The sequence below is a fragment of the Hyalella azteca genome, unplaced genomic scaffold, assembly GCF_000764305.2.
Source record: "Hyalella azteca isolate HAZT.00-mixed unplaced genomic scaffold, Hazt_2.0.2 contig5294, whole genome shotgun sequence".
Taxonomy (NCBI): domain Eukaryota; kingdom Metazoa; phylum Arthropoda; class Malacostraca; order Amphipoda; family Hyalellidae; genus Hyalella; species Hyalella azteca.
Window position 1 is genome coordinate 367793 of NW_025935488.1, and position 17850 is coordinate 385642.

The following is a 17850-nucleotide window of genomic DNA, read 5'->3' on the forward strand; positions in this document are numbered from 1 at the left end:
TGAGATGTTGTTCTGTTAGTTCAATCAACTAGTAGACACTGATATTAATTATACCACGTGGTTAAATTTATTCATCTGTGCTTCGCGGAAGAGGGGAAGTTAGCACGACAGAGTTCAAGCTCCATCATACATTGTTCTGGAGATGAGGTAGTGACGGGTGTTTCTGATCGAACGAGGGGCTAATTGGTGAAAGGGCTTCGCAAACCTGAAACAGGGCTTTATTCCATTGTGCCGTGCCGAAAAGAAGACAAGCAAGGCAAGTCTTAATTAGAGTGAAGATAGTGCAGCGTGCGTCAAGTGTGTCAGTTCAGTTTATTTCAGAATTTAGTTTTTCAATATTTGCATGATGCTTGTGTTTCCATTACCTGACGCATATATGTCATGTTATAATATTTTGTTTTTAGGCATGTTTCAATTCTCAAATCCTATTTAATTTTTCCCTATCTAAACGTGTGTCATTCATACCATATATGATATATCCTCCAATGATTCTACTCCCATTCTGTATAATCCGCAGTATGAATTTTACATCGGTACTTCTTGCATCTCCGGCCAATCGGCAGGTCCAGTATTATCCTTGACTAATTGCGTCGCCTCATAGGCAACATTCAAAAATATAATCCCTAGGATGTGTGGTTCATTGAACAATTTCCAACGATTGTGCGCGCCACCATGTCGCAAGCACTGAATACACAAATTTTTCGAGCCGTAACTAGACTATTAGCAGCGAGCGCCATATTCTCACGCAATTCGTGTCGATAGAGTGACAGTAACGCGGCAAAAATTTCGCGAACTCGAAGTTCTATTTATAATTTTTTGGGTAGGCAGAGTGGCAATTAGCCACTTTACTTTAATATTTTACTATAAGCTTTAATAAACTGGCGCTGAAACGTAGAGGCTGAACTTAATAATCGCTCACAAATGCCGACCATGCCTGTGCTTTATCATCGTGCAGCGAACCTCCAGTCTCGCTATATTCCTCGTGCACGTATACCTATAGGTTTATTCATAGCAACTCCCTGGCTCTCCCGCAGATTAGGTCCTAACCCCTACTATCATTAGTCCCGTATACATAGTTCATTAGAAAATAGTGGTATTTATAAATTGTAAGCTATTATTTCTTGCAGTTTCCCGCCTTCACTTATTTGGAGTTTCCACTTTTTTCGTCCGCTCAGAATTTTCCTAATCTCTATTTCTTCGTTATTATTTGATACCATCTGACTCATTGTAAGACCATGACGAGCACAATTATTAAGAACTCGAAATTAAGACTTAATTTAGCAGTATATGAATATATTGCAAAGCTGTTCTTTACTGTATCACGTGATTCACGTTAAATCTGTGCAGTTTTAGTTTTAAACAACATTCATTGCAATCACGTGTAGCGTAGACCAAACTTTTCTTGTTTGAATACGCGCTCGTTAACCTACATGCACTTGTGTTAGAATGGTCAAATTTCGACTTAACTAAGCTCTGCATCTTATCAGCAGCTCAATACAGTGGGTTGTTTCTAAAACTCCCACCCCACGTAAAGGTATCCCTGTTAAAGATAAGGCCAATTTTGACCGACTGCCAATTCCTGTAATGTTCATGACTCCGGAGATTGAATATCGAGTCTTTTGACAATATCTCACACTCGTATCTTGCCATAATAATTGGGGTGTCAACGTCTATAAGACCAATTGTGACCTGTTGCCTATTCTAGACATTTCACAGTCGATGATCCAATCTTGGGGCTCTTAACTTGTAGCGACGCTGCCACCATATCGTTGGCCAAGTATTGGGGGGTTACCCAGTGGTTACAGTTCAGAGTACCAAGATTGGAGCAGAGAGGTGCGTGCTCTGTGCGCCAGTTTCTGGTCACAATTGGCGAGGAGGCCGGGCGGTTAAGAACAGCAGAATTGTAGCAGTGAGTTGCGAGTTCGAGATCGCAAAATGCTGTGAATGTTCTGCGATGTTGAGAATCGGTGACAGCCCTACGGCCTACTAAACGCTGAAACCGCTATTGTTATATATTATATTAACATACAAAGTATATGAAACATCGCTTTCTGCTAACATTTGTTTTTTACTCTCCCTCCAAAGAGGGTGGTGGCACATCCAATTCAAAGATTTTCCACGGCATGGCTATATCTACCGTTTCTGATATTCAATTTTCAACGCTTACATACGTACTCAAGGCGTCTAGGACGCCAGAGGGAAGTCGGTTTCTTTTGGCAGTGACCCGAAACCAGAAATTTCGCCAGCCTCATGTTTTTTTCTGTAGGCAGTTGTGACATTAATGTCAACCAACAGAAATTACTTGAATAAATTATAAAATGCTACGTCATGGAATCAGAAACCATAGAGCAGTGGTTCCCAAAGTGGGCGATATCGCCCCCCTAGGGGCGATGGAAAGATTTTGGGGGGCGGTAAGGAAGAAGAGGGCGTTTGGGGGGCGATAGGGGGGCGGTAGTCCGAAGTCAGAAGTTCGAACGCTTGTTTGACGATTTGTACACAACACGTGCAGCACATGACTCCCAGCGATGGATTTTTTCACCCAGATCTGTTTTTTTAACCTCTCCTGGGTTTACGTCTCGGACAAATTAACGGCCGGGCTCGCGGCCGATCTCACGGTCAATTTTCAATTCAATGTTTAAGTAATATCTCTCAAACTAATGAACTTAACTCGATGAAACTTGGTACACGTATTCATTAGGACCTAACGGTAATGTTAAGCTCGTGAATTTTTTTTAATATTGCCTTCATTTGTTTTTACCATAGTTATATGGCAATACCGGCCGAAATTCACAGTACCGGGTAATCAAGAAATTTTTTCCCAACTATTGAGCAGATTCGAAATTTTGAATTTACAGTCCTAACTACCGAAAGTTAATGTTTAGCTCAAAAAAATTTATTCGATTGTGCCTTTGTTCGCGAGTTTTTTCCATTTCACCTTCATTCGTGATTTAAACAGCAATATGTGCTTAAATTCGCAGTAATCAAGAAATTCCTTCCCAAACTACTGAATGGATTTGAACGAAACTTAGTATTTAAGTACCTAAACTCAGCACCGATGATGTTTAGCTCGCTACAATTTTTTCGTTTCGCATTCGTTTGCGAGTTATACGGCTATATGTATACGGATATACGTAAGCGGCTCTTGGTTAAACCGGCCAGTAGAAAAGCCGGTCGTCCCTCCTATATCTATATAACTCGCGAACGAAAGCAAAATAGAAAAATTATCGAAAGCTAAACATCACCGTTGAGAGGTTAGGTATACAAAGTTTCGTTGAAATCTGTTCAGTAGTTTAGAAGAAATTTCTTGATCGCCGCGAATTTAAGCGACAAATTATCCGGCGATACGGGCCGAATATAAGGAAGTGTGAAATCAAGAATGACTGTGAAATGAAAAAAAAACTCGCAGAAGGAAGGTAAAATCGAAAATTTTTAAAAGACAAAAAAGTCAATGCTTGGTAGTTAGGAATGCATATTCAAAATTTCGTTCAAATCAGTTCCAGTAATTTGGAAGAAATTATTTGATCAATGCGAACTTGGGCCTTTATCGCAATATAACTCACAAATGAAAGTGAAATTTAAATATTTTTACGAGCTAAAAATCAACGTTAGGTTCTGATGAATATATGTTCCGATTTTCCTTGAGCTGCGTTCATTAGTTTGGGAGATATTACTCGATAATTGAATTTGGAGATTGGTCGTGCGACTGGCCACGAGTCCGGCCGTGAATTTGCCCGAGACGTCCTAGGTTTCTAGTGCTGAAACGGTTAAAACAGCTTAAAAACATATTGGTTCACTAAATGGGGTTCTATTTGTGAAATACACATTTGCGTTTAACATTTATATATTAAAATTGCAGCGTACTAAATTTTAAGAAAGAGGCGTATGTTTTATATGTGTCTGTGGGGGGCGCTAGAAGTTCACTAGGGAGCCAAAGGGGGCGCCAGCCTGAAAAAGTTTGGGAACCACTGCCATAGAGGTTAAGATCTTGGCAGACTACGTTGAAGATCAGCAGATCGTCACGTTAAAACAGAACCGTGTACGACAGCTATAATAGAACCGTGTTGACGCTGATTTTTCTCAGAAATAATGGCCAAAACGGTTTAAGGCCAATCAAGGAAAATCAAATGAGCATCATATAGCTTGATGAGCTTATTTCTAAGTGCATTCTTTATATTGCAGTGGTTTTAAATAACATTAATTTGGGTTCACTAAGGGGAAATGACAGATACATGACTCAGTTGGGCCATCTGGCGAGCAGAGGCACGGCCTTGAAAACCCCTTTTGAGTGATTAGAACAATAAGGATAGAAATTATGCAATTTCGAAGGATATATACTTGAATAACTGGAAGCCAAAGTTTTATAGCCAAACCCCAAAATAGTGATCACACGGTTCAGGCAAAATAACACGTTGTCACGACGACACGAAGAGCAAGTTAATAAATGAGGGCAGGAGATATTTAATTTTCACGTCTCTACATTTTTGTTCTTAGTAAGCCATAACTAAAAAAAAGTAGTTTAGAAAAGACTGGAACATATGGCAAAATATCGAATGAGATATGAGCGTTATCAGAGTTGATGGCAATTCACTTGAACGCCACCGTCTACCACGTATGAGCTCCCGTCCCATGCGGGGCACACATTAAATGCTATTTAACTCCGTACATTTCTCTCAACTCGTTCAGAGCAACATTTTGCATTAGAATAAACCGAAAAATGGCTTACAGATATACATTTACAATGTTCTCATAGGTACGTTTATTGTACAAAAAATTGAGAACAATAATGTTTAGAAGAACCTGTCCTTGATTATCACAGTCAAACAACCTATCAGTCATACTTAACGCTATACAAACAAGGCGCAAATTTAACGCTGAGCTTGCTTCGAATAACCTAATGTCACGCGAACAAGAAGATGCATCAAATTAGCGTTCAAAATTTCAAACAAATGCTATATTTGAAATATATGAGCTGAAAGGCACTTCAATTACTTGAAGGATCGAACTAAACAACGATGACCGGCGAATCCAGAGCACACAAAAGAGAGCAATTATGAAGTCCATCTGACAAATCTATTATTATAAGGTTTAATAGATTGAGACATTCTTGGCGACTAGCTATGCAGAACTTTGCTGGCTCTGTTGGTGTAGACTGTAGAGGGACATCCCTGCGCTAAGCGGTCAACAGCGTCTATAGCGATGAACATACTATCTCCAGTGAAATCGAACACTTCACTAAGCATGCTAGTGAAAGCTTCACTACAATATTGGTGCATTCCGTAACGCTAGTTCATAATCTTTCTTAACGCTAAACGGTGTGGAACTCTGAAGTCTTGCTCACACAGGTTATGTCATAATAATGGGCAAAATTCACACGTTCGCAACTCGGGCGTTCTAATTATAAAATTTATAATAGAACTAATTCACCTCACGAATGCAATGCAATGGCATAAGATGACTTAACAACAAATATTTTCACTAATTACAATTTTCGAATAACAAAAAAATTACAAATTAGTCAAATAAAAAGTACTTGACTGAATAAAAACACTAGTAAATTAAATTACTCCTATAGAACAGCCATTAGGGAAAAACAGAATGATTTGATCAATGAAATTAGTTGATAGGCTCCTAAACATAACTGACCGATTAGAGAGCGTTACAGCGCACTGTATCCAAATGCAATCCTTTCACTCAGTAAGCGTGATAGTGAAAGCTTCAGACAACAATCAATACATTATCATAGTGTCATTACCTTTAAAACAAATGGAACCTAAAAATCAAACATAGATAATCAAATCATAACAAGCTGTAAACCACATTAAAATGAAATAAGCATACAAAGACGATACGGGGCTTGACTTATATTGTTAATGCAGTATAATACGATAGTCAGTTCGTTGTTATGTTATCTCAACATTAATAAATCAAATATAAAAGATAAAAACAAGAAGAATACAACAACTTAACAGAGTTAGTAACGCCCAGAATCAGCCTGAGCGCAGGTGCGAATGCCAGGCGAAAGCTCGATGCTCATACGTAAAGCTTATTTACAGCGAATATTATAGCGCCATTACCATCTCGTTTCACAAGACTATATCACAGTCAAGACTTGCAGTTTAAGCTACATGCTCGTCTACTCAAGATGCCTACTGTAATGATTGTGCGTCACAGGAACGAGCTTCATTCTTACTGTAGGTTTAACGTGATTTTTCACGGAACGATTTTGCAAGTTTGACAGCAGTATATATTCTCGTATAGCTTCAGCGTGTGGCAGATTCGTTGAGAAAGTACGAAATGAATTTATACTATACACTCTGGCATGCAAAACCGTCATACGCGTAGTATAAAAGCGTAGTTTCGAGACTAATACGTCTATAGAAGTTTTCACATCCCTGCACAGACAGTTAGGCGTTTACTAACGTAGCGGTCAACTCATCCTAACACGGCCAACCTAACATTATTAGAAAAGCTTCTATATCAGAAAGAAAAATAAACACATGGCGAAGCAACTAAGAATAAAAATGGAAAACTTAGAATGCATAGATGGACCCATTAAGTAGAACTGTTAGATATCTCTCAACATTGAGAAGCGCGACACGAAAAACAATCGAGAAACAACAATATATTATATACGTTATATTTATTCTTAACTAAGATCAACATGAATTGTAACAATATTTATTCACTTCTCCAGATGAATAGTTATCGCTCATGTACACTTTCCAAGTCATAGCAAAAAAAAACTTGCTCAAGACAAAAACTATTCTTACAACTACTTTCTGCTAAATCGAGCCGTTTCTCTGAGCATAAACCGCAGCGGAATAAGACATAATTAAAACTTATTGGTGTAATCATGGCAGGTAATGGGAAAATTAGCAAAATTTAAAGCGCCGAGCAGTCGAGCACAGCATAGATACAAACAATAGAAAAAGGTACAACAATGCGTTCAATTTGATCATAAGGTAGCAATACTCATGGCAGTGCCGTTATAGATTTATTCATTTTTGACATAGTGACGGTTTTGCGCGCTAAGACGAAGTGTGCGCCACGTGCTTGCGATGGTAAAAGCCTTGACTGTAAGAAACTAAATCAAAACCTGAAGCTATTGACAGAAGTCGCTGAGAGAGCTCGATAGATATTTTATTTTCTAACATAAAGTGACCGCAGCAAGGGTTACGGAATAAGCATAGGAATAGAAGAGATGCGTTGGCAATGCTAGCCAGTGAACATAACACGAAGACTCGCGGTAAGCCGCTTTCAAGAGAGCGACAGAAGGTCTGAACGAGAAGCAGATGGCACCTGATGAGACACTCGACTTTCATACCTAAACACGACTTTCATACCAGGGGTTTCTCATAATATTATGATGGATGGGGAAATATCATGAACTTTTTAATTTGATCCATGCATCAAATGAAATTCCCAATCGCTTACTCTTCTTACTCCAAAGTGTCCCCAGAATTTAAACAGTTTGCAGAAACGTGAAATCTTCAATAACATACAAAGCTAGTGCTTGAACCTTATGTCGTGAGTAGTGCCAAAAAGTCATTAATAACGAACGCCTCGTCTGTTGCCTCGTAACTCAACGTAAATCGACCTAAAACCCACGAGCCTTCGGTTCGTTTCAGAAGGTGTCAAGGTTGGCCAGCGCGGTCACCACGGACACGACGGTCTTGTCCAGCCACGTGACCGCCTGAGGGATGACGTATCCCCCGTCGTAGAAGCCGAGATGTCCGCCGTGCTCTGTCTCTATGTACATCGTGTTGGGGTGCCCACCTCCTGGATAAGGTGAAGAGCAGTAGTACGTTTTATAGTGATTCAGAAATTCGTGATAAACTTCGCGCCGAGGGTCTAAATTTCAGCAATAAGATTATTGATAAGGTAATGTTTTTTACAAATGAACAGGTAAGGTAGAGGAACCAATCTGGCAGTAAAATAAATTAAACCACTTCATTGGTTGCGATTTGTATGGATACAGTCAAAAAAATATCAGTGCGATTTGTATGGATCACTGATATTTTTTCACACTAAAAGCCCATTACAAACATTTAAACATAAAATTGTAAGCTCCCTAAATTTTAAGATGCTGTTATCCAATTGCAGCAGAAATTAGTATAACCATACATACTTCAGCATTACTACACTTCAATTAAAGAAATATCCGGTGTTAGAGTTTGAACTGAATGACAAGAACTCACCAACAAAGTTTTCCGGAATGCTCAGCAGCGAGGGATGAACTAAAGGATCGTCCTTCGAGTTGATGAAAATCATAGGCACGTTGATGTTGTGCAAGTAATTGCATGAGCTGTCGCACTTGTACAGCTCATCCACAGACCGGAATCCAAACACACGCCTAGCCAATGAAAATTTTTTAAATAATCTTTCAACACAAGTTGGAGTCAACAAATCACCTGCATGAAATCTAAACATACCTATGGATATTTAACTAAGGCTTACAACACACTATTGCCAAACAGAACAATAAATTTTCTCTAGCAGTTTCTAACGGACCAACTTTTTAATTCTTCCATCACTTTTAGTATGAACAACAGGTGAATGACCGTGGAAAAACTCTTGTCACAAACCAAAGACTAGTGCCACGAACAAACGACTAGTGTTGCAAAGCAAAGTATAGTTAGTTCCACGATCCCAAGATTAGTGCCACGAAACTAAGATTTGTGGCACAATGCCACGAGTATCAAAACGCACCAATGCTTTTCAGAAATTAGTGATTCCTGTTACAAACCTAAGCTTATTGTCACAAAAGAGGAACTAGTTTAATAAAACGAAAACCTGGGTGTCAGATCGAAGACTTGTGTCAAAACCCATCTTTTTCACAAATTAGAGACTCGCTTCACGAGTCTAGAACTGGTTTTTTAAATTCTTGAGAACAAATTTAACACACATTTTCACCCGAAGTGTTGACCATGTGCTCTAATTCCTCTTCAAACAGGCGATAGAGCTCCTGCTTACTGCAAGGTATTGGCTACAGTTCTGTTCTAATGTTATAGGGACTCCTCCTTACCTGGTGTACTGCTCGTCAAGCTCAGGCAGCGTAGCAGCAGTCAACGCCTTCCTTTCATCGATGCCGTAACGCCGCTTCACGTCTTCAGTTAGCAGCACCTGAGATTAATAAACACGCATGTTTGTTAGAACATCAGTTATTGAACTTTCTTTAGGAGACTAAACGAGGACATTTCTAACAAAGAACTGAGGCTACGATCATTAAGAATTTACAAAATGAAAAAATAATTAATAAGAGACTAATACCTACTAACAAATAAATATCAACGGAAGTCCCAGCATTAATATCTCAGAAAAAAAAGATGGGGTAGGTGGGAGGCCAATCGAACCTAAAAACTTGTTTAAGAGGATGCTTATACAAGACCTTGACCACCCATAGACGGAGTAGTGAAGTTTGAGTAATTATACCTACCAAATTACTGACCTACTCATATGTAATAGGCCATCAGATATACCTACAATAAAAAAGGTTCAACAATGAATTCTTTAATTTGGGCTAGAAACAATTTCCCAAGCAATACAAACGAGCACCAGACTTCTGAATTTTGAGGAGTCCTGCTCCCTAGTGAGGGGGAAACACCTGCTTACCAGGACTTCATATACCAACACAACATGTAAACGTAAAAAAAACGGACACTTCAGAATCTAGTGATAGCATAGCAAGAAATGGGGGAAACACCTGCTTACCAGGACTTCATATACCAACACAACATGTAAACGTAAAAAAAACGGACGCTTCAGAATCTAGTGATAGCATAGCAAGAAATAGACTAAGGTGCCTGGTCTTGGATAACAAACCTCTCGGTTCCTGATGATGACACCTCGCATATTCTCAGTCATGGAGAACAAGTAGAGACGAGACATGTTCTGCCAGCCCAGTAGAGCACTCAAAGTCCTGCAACACAACAACCATATAATGCTAACGTAGCAACTCGTCAACAACAACTCTATAAAGTATTAAGGATAAACAATCTAATTGTTCCTAGATCAGTTGACGTGATTTGACGGAACTACGCAACCAATTTTCGAACGAAACTCACTTCATTTACAGGAAGTTGAGAATGGGAATGCTACATGATCTGTTCATTGCCAAGCATGATGTACCTAACGAACACTCGTTACAATTACCATAACAATGCGCATTGTTGTTTTTAAATCACACTGCACTTGAGTGATTTAAACCAATACAATGAACATAGATGATGGTGTTCATTGGTGAACATCGATTGATAGATTTACATAGAAAATGATTGAAATACAAACAGATATGCACTCAAATAAAATGAAGTAAAATAAAATTTCTAAGATTACTCACTTCTGTGCATGATATCCCTGACATATGGATACCCCGCCCAAGATGTTGTCAGGCTTAGGCTTGGATTCACCAAGATACTTTGATACAATATTACCACCCATACTGAAGCCTACAAGCAGCAGCTTGGACTGAGGGAATGATTCCAGGAAACGAGTGATCATCAGGCGGAAGTCTCCAGTTTCACCTATGAAAAATAATGCAGTCATTGAAGGGAAATCTTTGAAGAGGAAATACAAATTTGAGAATAATTCCCTGGAAAAAAATGAACCATGCAAGACAACTAACAAGAAATTAAAATACATGAATTTTTAATGGAATAAATATTAGCCATCAGATGGCACTCAAGCCAAGGTGTATTATCACAACCCACCATATCGAAAGACTCTGGGGCTGGTGACTTTGACATGCGGTAGCACACCAATGTGGTTCAAGACAATGCATCGGAAGCCTTGTGATGATGCCAGAGACACCAGAGAACGGACGTATAGAGACTCGCTGCTGTTGGCTATGCCAGGGCAGATGGCAATGGTGTAAACCTCTGAAAAAAAGTTTCAATGCATTGAGCTAATGAATAAGTGAAAAACAACAATTTTAAAATTTTTTTTCTCAGAAATACCAACATTAGAAATTAGGTTTACAAATCATTGATTGAGGAATTGAAAAATCAGTAGGTACCTAATTAAAATATATACATAATCTGAGTAAATTTGTTTCAAGCAAGTAAAATAAATATAGAAGAAGCAATTTACTATATGACAAAAACACAGTATTTAGAATGAACAAAAAATACATAAATAAAATTAGGATGAATTAAAAGAAAAAAGGATGAAGCAACTCAATTAATGATATGATATTAAATTCAAAATTTCAAAGGCTTGATTCTAAGTTATTAATCATACACATGATTCAGTTGACATTTTTTAAATCATGAGTAAACAAACCTGGAAACTGACTAGCTGCTGTTGGCTCATACACATCCCAGGTGACAGTTGCTCCATCTTCCGCCCGTGCAGCAAAGCGACGAGCTTGTATGCTTGGGCAGTAGGTGCGTCCTACAGTTGCATGGATGATGGTCTGCACATGGCCACTGCGACCCCACAAGCGGATGGGACTGAAGCTATAAATGGTAATTTGTTACATAATGCTGAACTATTTCAATGAGAACTGAAGCATTGGACAGTAAAAATATGACAACAGCAAACAGAAAGTAACACAGCTTTTGAAGCAGAATAATTTATCTCATAACACGATGGACAGGTAAGTGAAAGAAAACATCAATGATGGTTTTGCACCAGAGATCCATGCTTTGTCTACACTGCACATTTGGCCAATGAAATCCAATGCAGCTTCAAGAGGTTTGACAGCTAGGCCAAAATACAAAGCTAGTGAACACCAATAAGGTATAAAGTGAGGTCTCAGCAGTCAGCACAATGCATTTAGTTTTTTTTCATCTAAGTTGAGAAAAAAGGATTGTGAAAGCTTCTGTCAAGATTAGTGATGAAAATTACACCAATTTTCAACTTGCAGTGGCAAATTGAGTATGAAGTAATATGGCAAAGTAAGGTGAACTAGTTGCTGCTCTGGTAAATGAACTCATTAGCCTTGGAAGTAAATACTTTGGAGAAACACTCTGAAAGGGGTGAATACTTTGGGGGGAAAGGTCAACAAAAAACTCCCTTGTTTGCCACCATGCTTGAACTGGAATTACTGGAACCCTCCTATCATTTTGAAAGCTAAAACATTTCATTCATGAAAGTGGTATCAATCTATGTACAACCAATGATTGATCAACAAAACTTCAAATTGAACCAAAATATTTAACAATAGAGAAAATTAAAAAAAAGTTTGATTTCCTAATTATTGCAGCTGCCTGCTGCTATGCTGCAAAAATACATTTACCATCAAATTGTCAAAGCCACATTGGTTGCCACTTAGCAGTTAGTCCAAGGTGGCATTACAAATGAGCTCCATTGTGGAATTCTAGATACCGTAGGTAATATATTCTCACATTTACATAAGAAAATAGATCAAAAAGTCTACCATGTTACACCTTCCATTGCAGTGACAATTGATACACTGAGCTCATCAGAAACTGCCTTGCTTCCGATATCGTACAGGAATCTAAATCAGATACCATGTTGATGACACCTCCCTCAATTACATTCAATAGTCATTTATTGGTATCTGACAAATTTTTGCAATGAATACCTATGCTCTTAAAATATAAACAAAATTGTGACAACTTTTGCATAAAATTCTTACAATTTCACCAATACAAACAAAGTCATTGAAACCACTAAAAATGATGGGATAAACTGCAAATCTTTCACAGCATATGGATTACATTGTGCTGCCATGTAAACATTTTACAAGATGGTGTCACACAACTTGTTTTGGTCATGTCAAGTTTTATTTAACAATAAATACATTTGAGCCACATTCCACACTGAGATTTAATGATGTTAAGTTGTTTCAAATTCAAACATCTATTGACATGCATCCAGATATGATTTTTTTGTGTTATTGCCCTATTATGTCCATATTGTCTTAATAACATCACTTCAAATTCTGAATGATTTTGTCTCCCATTCCAAGTTTCTGAATGTCTCCTGTCTTTTAGAAAATGATAAATAAATCATTGAGCACTTAGGCATGAACCATGAGGTGTATTAAATAATTAAATTTGATTTAATACAATTTAATTTCTAATTTAAAAATGTTAATACAAATTTTTAATTAATTTAACAATTAATTAATCCCTCTTATTATTATCCTCTCTACCCTAACTAAAATTTTTGGCTCAAAAAATTGGTGGAGGCAGATTGAAAAAAATATATGAACTTCATTTTTAGCATTACAGTACCGTAGTCAAATTTAATTTAGTGTGCTCCTTCCAAAAGAGGCGGGATGCCCTCATTGCCCTGGACCAATGCACTACAGTGCTCCAGGGCAGGCTAAGTCCTATTTTTTTCTGAAATATTTTGGCTCTAATATCATACAATTTCAGTAGGTATGAAATCTTGTGGCTCTAATGTCATGTATTTTTGTTTGATCAAAAACATGTGGTTAGTACTTGGCAAACATGTCATTTCAACATCCAAAATGTTTTCTTGAACATTGCGTAGTTGCAGTCTTGTCAGAGCAGTCAGATTGCAATATCACGTGTTCAGTTGCAACTTAAGTGAAGACAAATGTTGGTGTTACTGTTTGATGACTGTTTCAAGGATAAAATTGGAGATTTGGGGTAACACGTGCACGGGATTTTGAAAATAAGTTTGCGGCTGATAAATACCAAAATATGAAATTCACAGCTCAAAGAAATGGAATCACACCTGGGCCTGGCCCTGGCATTCTGGCAAACCCATAAAACCACGGCTCAAAAAATCCAGTCACGCTTGACAAGTAAGGTAAGGTAAATACGGTATATTGCAACATCGTGGGTAATTCCAACACTTCAACTTTTTTCCTTTATAGGTATTAAGCTTTTTCTTAGCTCCACGCATTCGTTGATAGTTGAAATAGTGACGTCATATTATTGCGTGCCATACTATTGTCAAAACACTAGGTCTGGGCTGTCTGGCACTCTGGCTGGAAAATGTTGAGATCCAAACTCCAAAGAGAGACAGTGCATGTTACCCAGTGAGAATGTCAAAAAGCATTACAAAGTTGATAGTTGACCTTGCTCTACTAAATAGTGATAAACTGTTTGCGTAGAAAGAATATTATGGTTCAGGGTGGAATTCTAGAAATGGAGGTTCACTTATAAAAAAGCTTTCCACCCAGGGTGGAATGCTTTCCTTAGATACAGTGCTCTGCCAGGTGACTGACTATAAATGAAAATGAAGATCAAAAGTGGACAAACTAATTCAGTTGTATAGTACCTCAGATTTGTTATAAAATTGTTTGAATGTCTCTTGTTTGATAGATATTCTCTATTTTTCTTTTATTTAATTGATGTTTTGAAAATTTTCCAGGCTTTTTGTTTGTAATGATCAAGTTTAAGTTAAGTATTTAGTTAACCAGTACTGTAGTACATATACCATATTTGGGGGCGGGGCTTATGGGCACAACCAATCACAGCTGGAAAGCATCCCCATCAACCAATCACAGCTTGAAAGCATCCCCAGCAACCAATCACAGCTAGAAAGCAGATAACATTACAACTCCATTAACCAATCACAGCTGGAAAGCTGGAAGGGGCTAAAATCACAATCCCATAAACCAATCACAGTTGAAAAGTGATAGGATAGGTATAATGTATATAATAAAATGGACTGGAAGTAGAAAGTTCCTGTACTTTCCAACCTTTCAGGTCCTGCTTTCCAATATGCTATGTGTACTGGTTAATTTAATATCCCTCTAGAATTCCACACTGTAATATGGTTTGAGACTTTTAAATAAGTCAGTGAATATATTAGGAATCCTTTAAGTATACCTGCTTGTAAAGTTGTATTTGCTGATTTCAAGTGGATGAAGTGGTAAATAAATTAATAGATGAATAACTTAATAAGTTAAGAGATGGTTTTAGGCAAATAAAAACTAATTACAACACAGCTTGGAATTAGACACACTTTATCATAATGCCTCTGTTCTGTTCTGTCAGTACTCAGTATAACTTTGATGGTAGATTGATAGCATGCCAACTCATGCCAAGCCTGGTAGGTAGGTAGGCGGCATAGTGACAAAGCAGAGAGTTTTTTAGACTCTCCCTCAAGTTCATTTTTGAGTCCTATAAGTAGACAAGTAAAGCATAGTGGCAAAGCAGAGAGTTTTTTAGACTCTCCCTCAAGTTCATTTTTGAGTCTTATAAGTAGACCAATAAAGTATCATGGATACCAGCATTATCATACTTAAGAAATTGGTTTAAATCTTGAGTTAATGAGGAAATTAAAAATGAACTGATTCCAAAAAAGCTCTGGTTTGCCACTATGGTAGGCGGCATACTGGCATAGGCCTAGTACTCAGCAGTCAGCCTTGGTAGTTGGTACTGTAGTACCTGATTTCACTAACTTGAAATATGAATCATTATATAATACAGTACTTAGTACTAACAGTTAAACAGTAGTACTAGTAACAGACTTTCCAGTTAAAAATTAATAGATAATTCAAATTCTTTAGTCATACTCATAATACTACTCATAGCCCTAGTCATACTCATAGGCTAAGACCAATTTAAACTTTTTTGGGAATCACACCAATGCGAATTTGATTTTACAAATTAACTAAAGATTAAAAATCAACAAAGGATCTATTTCCAGACTCCAGTTGGCATTAGATTATTATAATTAGGGAAGTGTCAACTGTCAAGTGACCCGATAAATCGATCAGCATACTCACGTTTCAAGCAGAAGTGGGCAATATTTTAATATTATTTCTTGGAACTTCGGATCGCTACATACAATTTTGGGCGGTCTGGGTGGGCTTGTCAAATTTAGAAACTTGATTAATGAGAATATCAAAAGAAAAATAGCGAAAATGACAATCGCGGACATCCTGCTTTCCCTTGAGTCTGGCGTACAGTGATCACGACACTAGGACAGCACGCGAACACGTACAGACGTACACAGCTGCTGAAAATGCTCTAAACGCGCATACACTGCACTCCCTCTCTTCTGATACAAACTCACTTATGAATCATACTCATTACTCACGGCTGACTGCTGTCAGCCGATGAAATGTAAATTATGAAATGAGAACGCCCAGAGATTATCTCTGATTCAGAAGTATCTGTTAAAAAGTAATGAACCAGGTTTAAAGAATATTTTTTATAATATGATATATATTGTATAATATAATAGCGGTTTCAGCGTTTATTAGGCCGTACACTGTTAAAAAAATTACCGTTAAATGGTATTACCGGCGTTTCAGTGGCCGGTCGGCACGTGAAAAGAAACCCCGTGTCGCCGTTTTTATTCTAATTTAACACTATAAATCCGTACAACATCTGATAAAAACGGCGAAACAGTTGATTTTCACAAGGCGACCGGCCACTAGAACGCCAGTGGTACCGTTTTTTCTAACAGTGTAGGCCTGTAGCCGATTCTTTAACATCGCAGAACATCGAACATCCACAGCTTGTTGCGAGTCTCGAACACGCAACTCGATGCTGCATTTTTTGCTCCTTGCCGATTCTGACCAGAAACTGGCGCACAGAGCTGGGATCGAACCCGCGCCTCCCTGCTCCAATCTTGGTACGGTACTCAGCTGAACTTTAACCACTGGGCCACCCTGCCTGCGTTATTGCAATAATTTTGAAATAGCAAGCCATTTATTATGCTACTGCAAATATGAGTTATATAATAATATTAAAAAGTCTTGAATTTTGTACGTTCCTAACTGCAGCACAAAAATTCTTGCATTTCTTAGATCCGGCCGTAAATTTGTCCGAGACGTTTTCTTAAGAGATGTGAATAAAAATTAATATACGCTTTTAAACCTTAATACCAAGGTTAGTCAATCAAAGTATTTTCCCGTGCTGGGGTTCTATATTTCCCAAATTATTTTTTCCGTTATGTGCGTGCTACCTGCTCAAATCAGTCTCTTATAGATTTGGACCTTGGTTGAACTAAATTCTAGTTCAACCATGAGTTTGGCCATTGTTGAACTAATGCAGATTTGGTCCGGCTTATCAAACTACATCGGAATGTTGGACCATTAAAAATAACTCGAGCATCATGGCTTGAATGTTAAAAAACTCATAACTCAAATAAGGTAACAGCGTATTTCATGTGGATTTTTTGTCGAGATAATCCTCACCTGATGTCCTAGTTCAAATATTTGACAATAATAAATTGGGGTTTCCTACGCGATGGGAATTATTGTTCACGCGGAAAGCATCTCATTTTTTTTTCAACGGTTGAGTAAACCAAACACTCGTAGCCTATTCAATATTCGCGTTGGTTTCACCCGTGAGAATTATGGTAAATATCATGAGGTTTAGGTTCGAGGAAGGACCACTTAAGTTTTACTATATCATGATCGGAGAAACGCCCCGTTGACTTTATTTTATAAGGTTGGGAAAAGATCATTCACTTTCACTTTATAATGTTGAAGATAGGATCAGACGTTTGGCAATCTACTAGGTTCAAGAAGGGACCAGTTACTTTCTTTTAAATGTATGAGTACAAACTAATTACAGATCTCCGCGATCTTGCACACAAGTGCCTCCATGATTCAGAAACATAAAATAAAATTTATATTGATTTTATTACATAATCATAAAGAATTTTCATGTAAATATCTAAATTATTCAACAAATAGGACTGTGAAAATATGAATGATAACAAAATAAAACTAGAACATATTCATACATTTTTTCAGCGAAATATTCTTATACATTTATTAAAGTAGAAGTACGTATTTCAACCCTGGGAAGAGCAATGAACGAAATCGATTCAGAATCAACGTTACCAAGATTACAATTGGCAACTATCATTGTTAATGAGTAACGAAATGGTACCTATCACAGTATTGCAGCCATGTACTACGTACCTCATTGCAGCAAAACTACA

General features: G+C 37.8%; 1 protein-coding gene across 1 annotated transcript; it reads right to left on the bottom strand.

The window, feature by feature from the left end:
* Nucleotides 1-4315: 4315 nt before the first annotated feature.
* On the bottom strand, nt 4316-15918 carry LOC108666581 (abhydrolase domain-containing protein 2). Its single transcript, XM_018153488.2, has 8 exons — nt 15677-15918; nt 11281-11456; nt 10710-10877; nt 10340-10523; nt 9823-9919; nt 9026-9123; nt 8199-8353; nt 4316-7779 (listed from the first exon to the last, which is right to left on the bottom strand). The coding sequence occupies exons 1-8, from the start codon at nt 15829-15831 to the stop codon at nt 7625-7627; spliced, it is 1188 nt and encodes a 395-aa protein (XP_018008977.1). The 5' UTR covers nt 15832-15918; the 3' UTR covers nt 4316-7624.
* Nucleotides 15919-17850: the final 1932 nt, after the last annotated feature.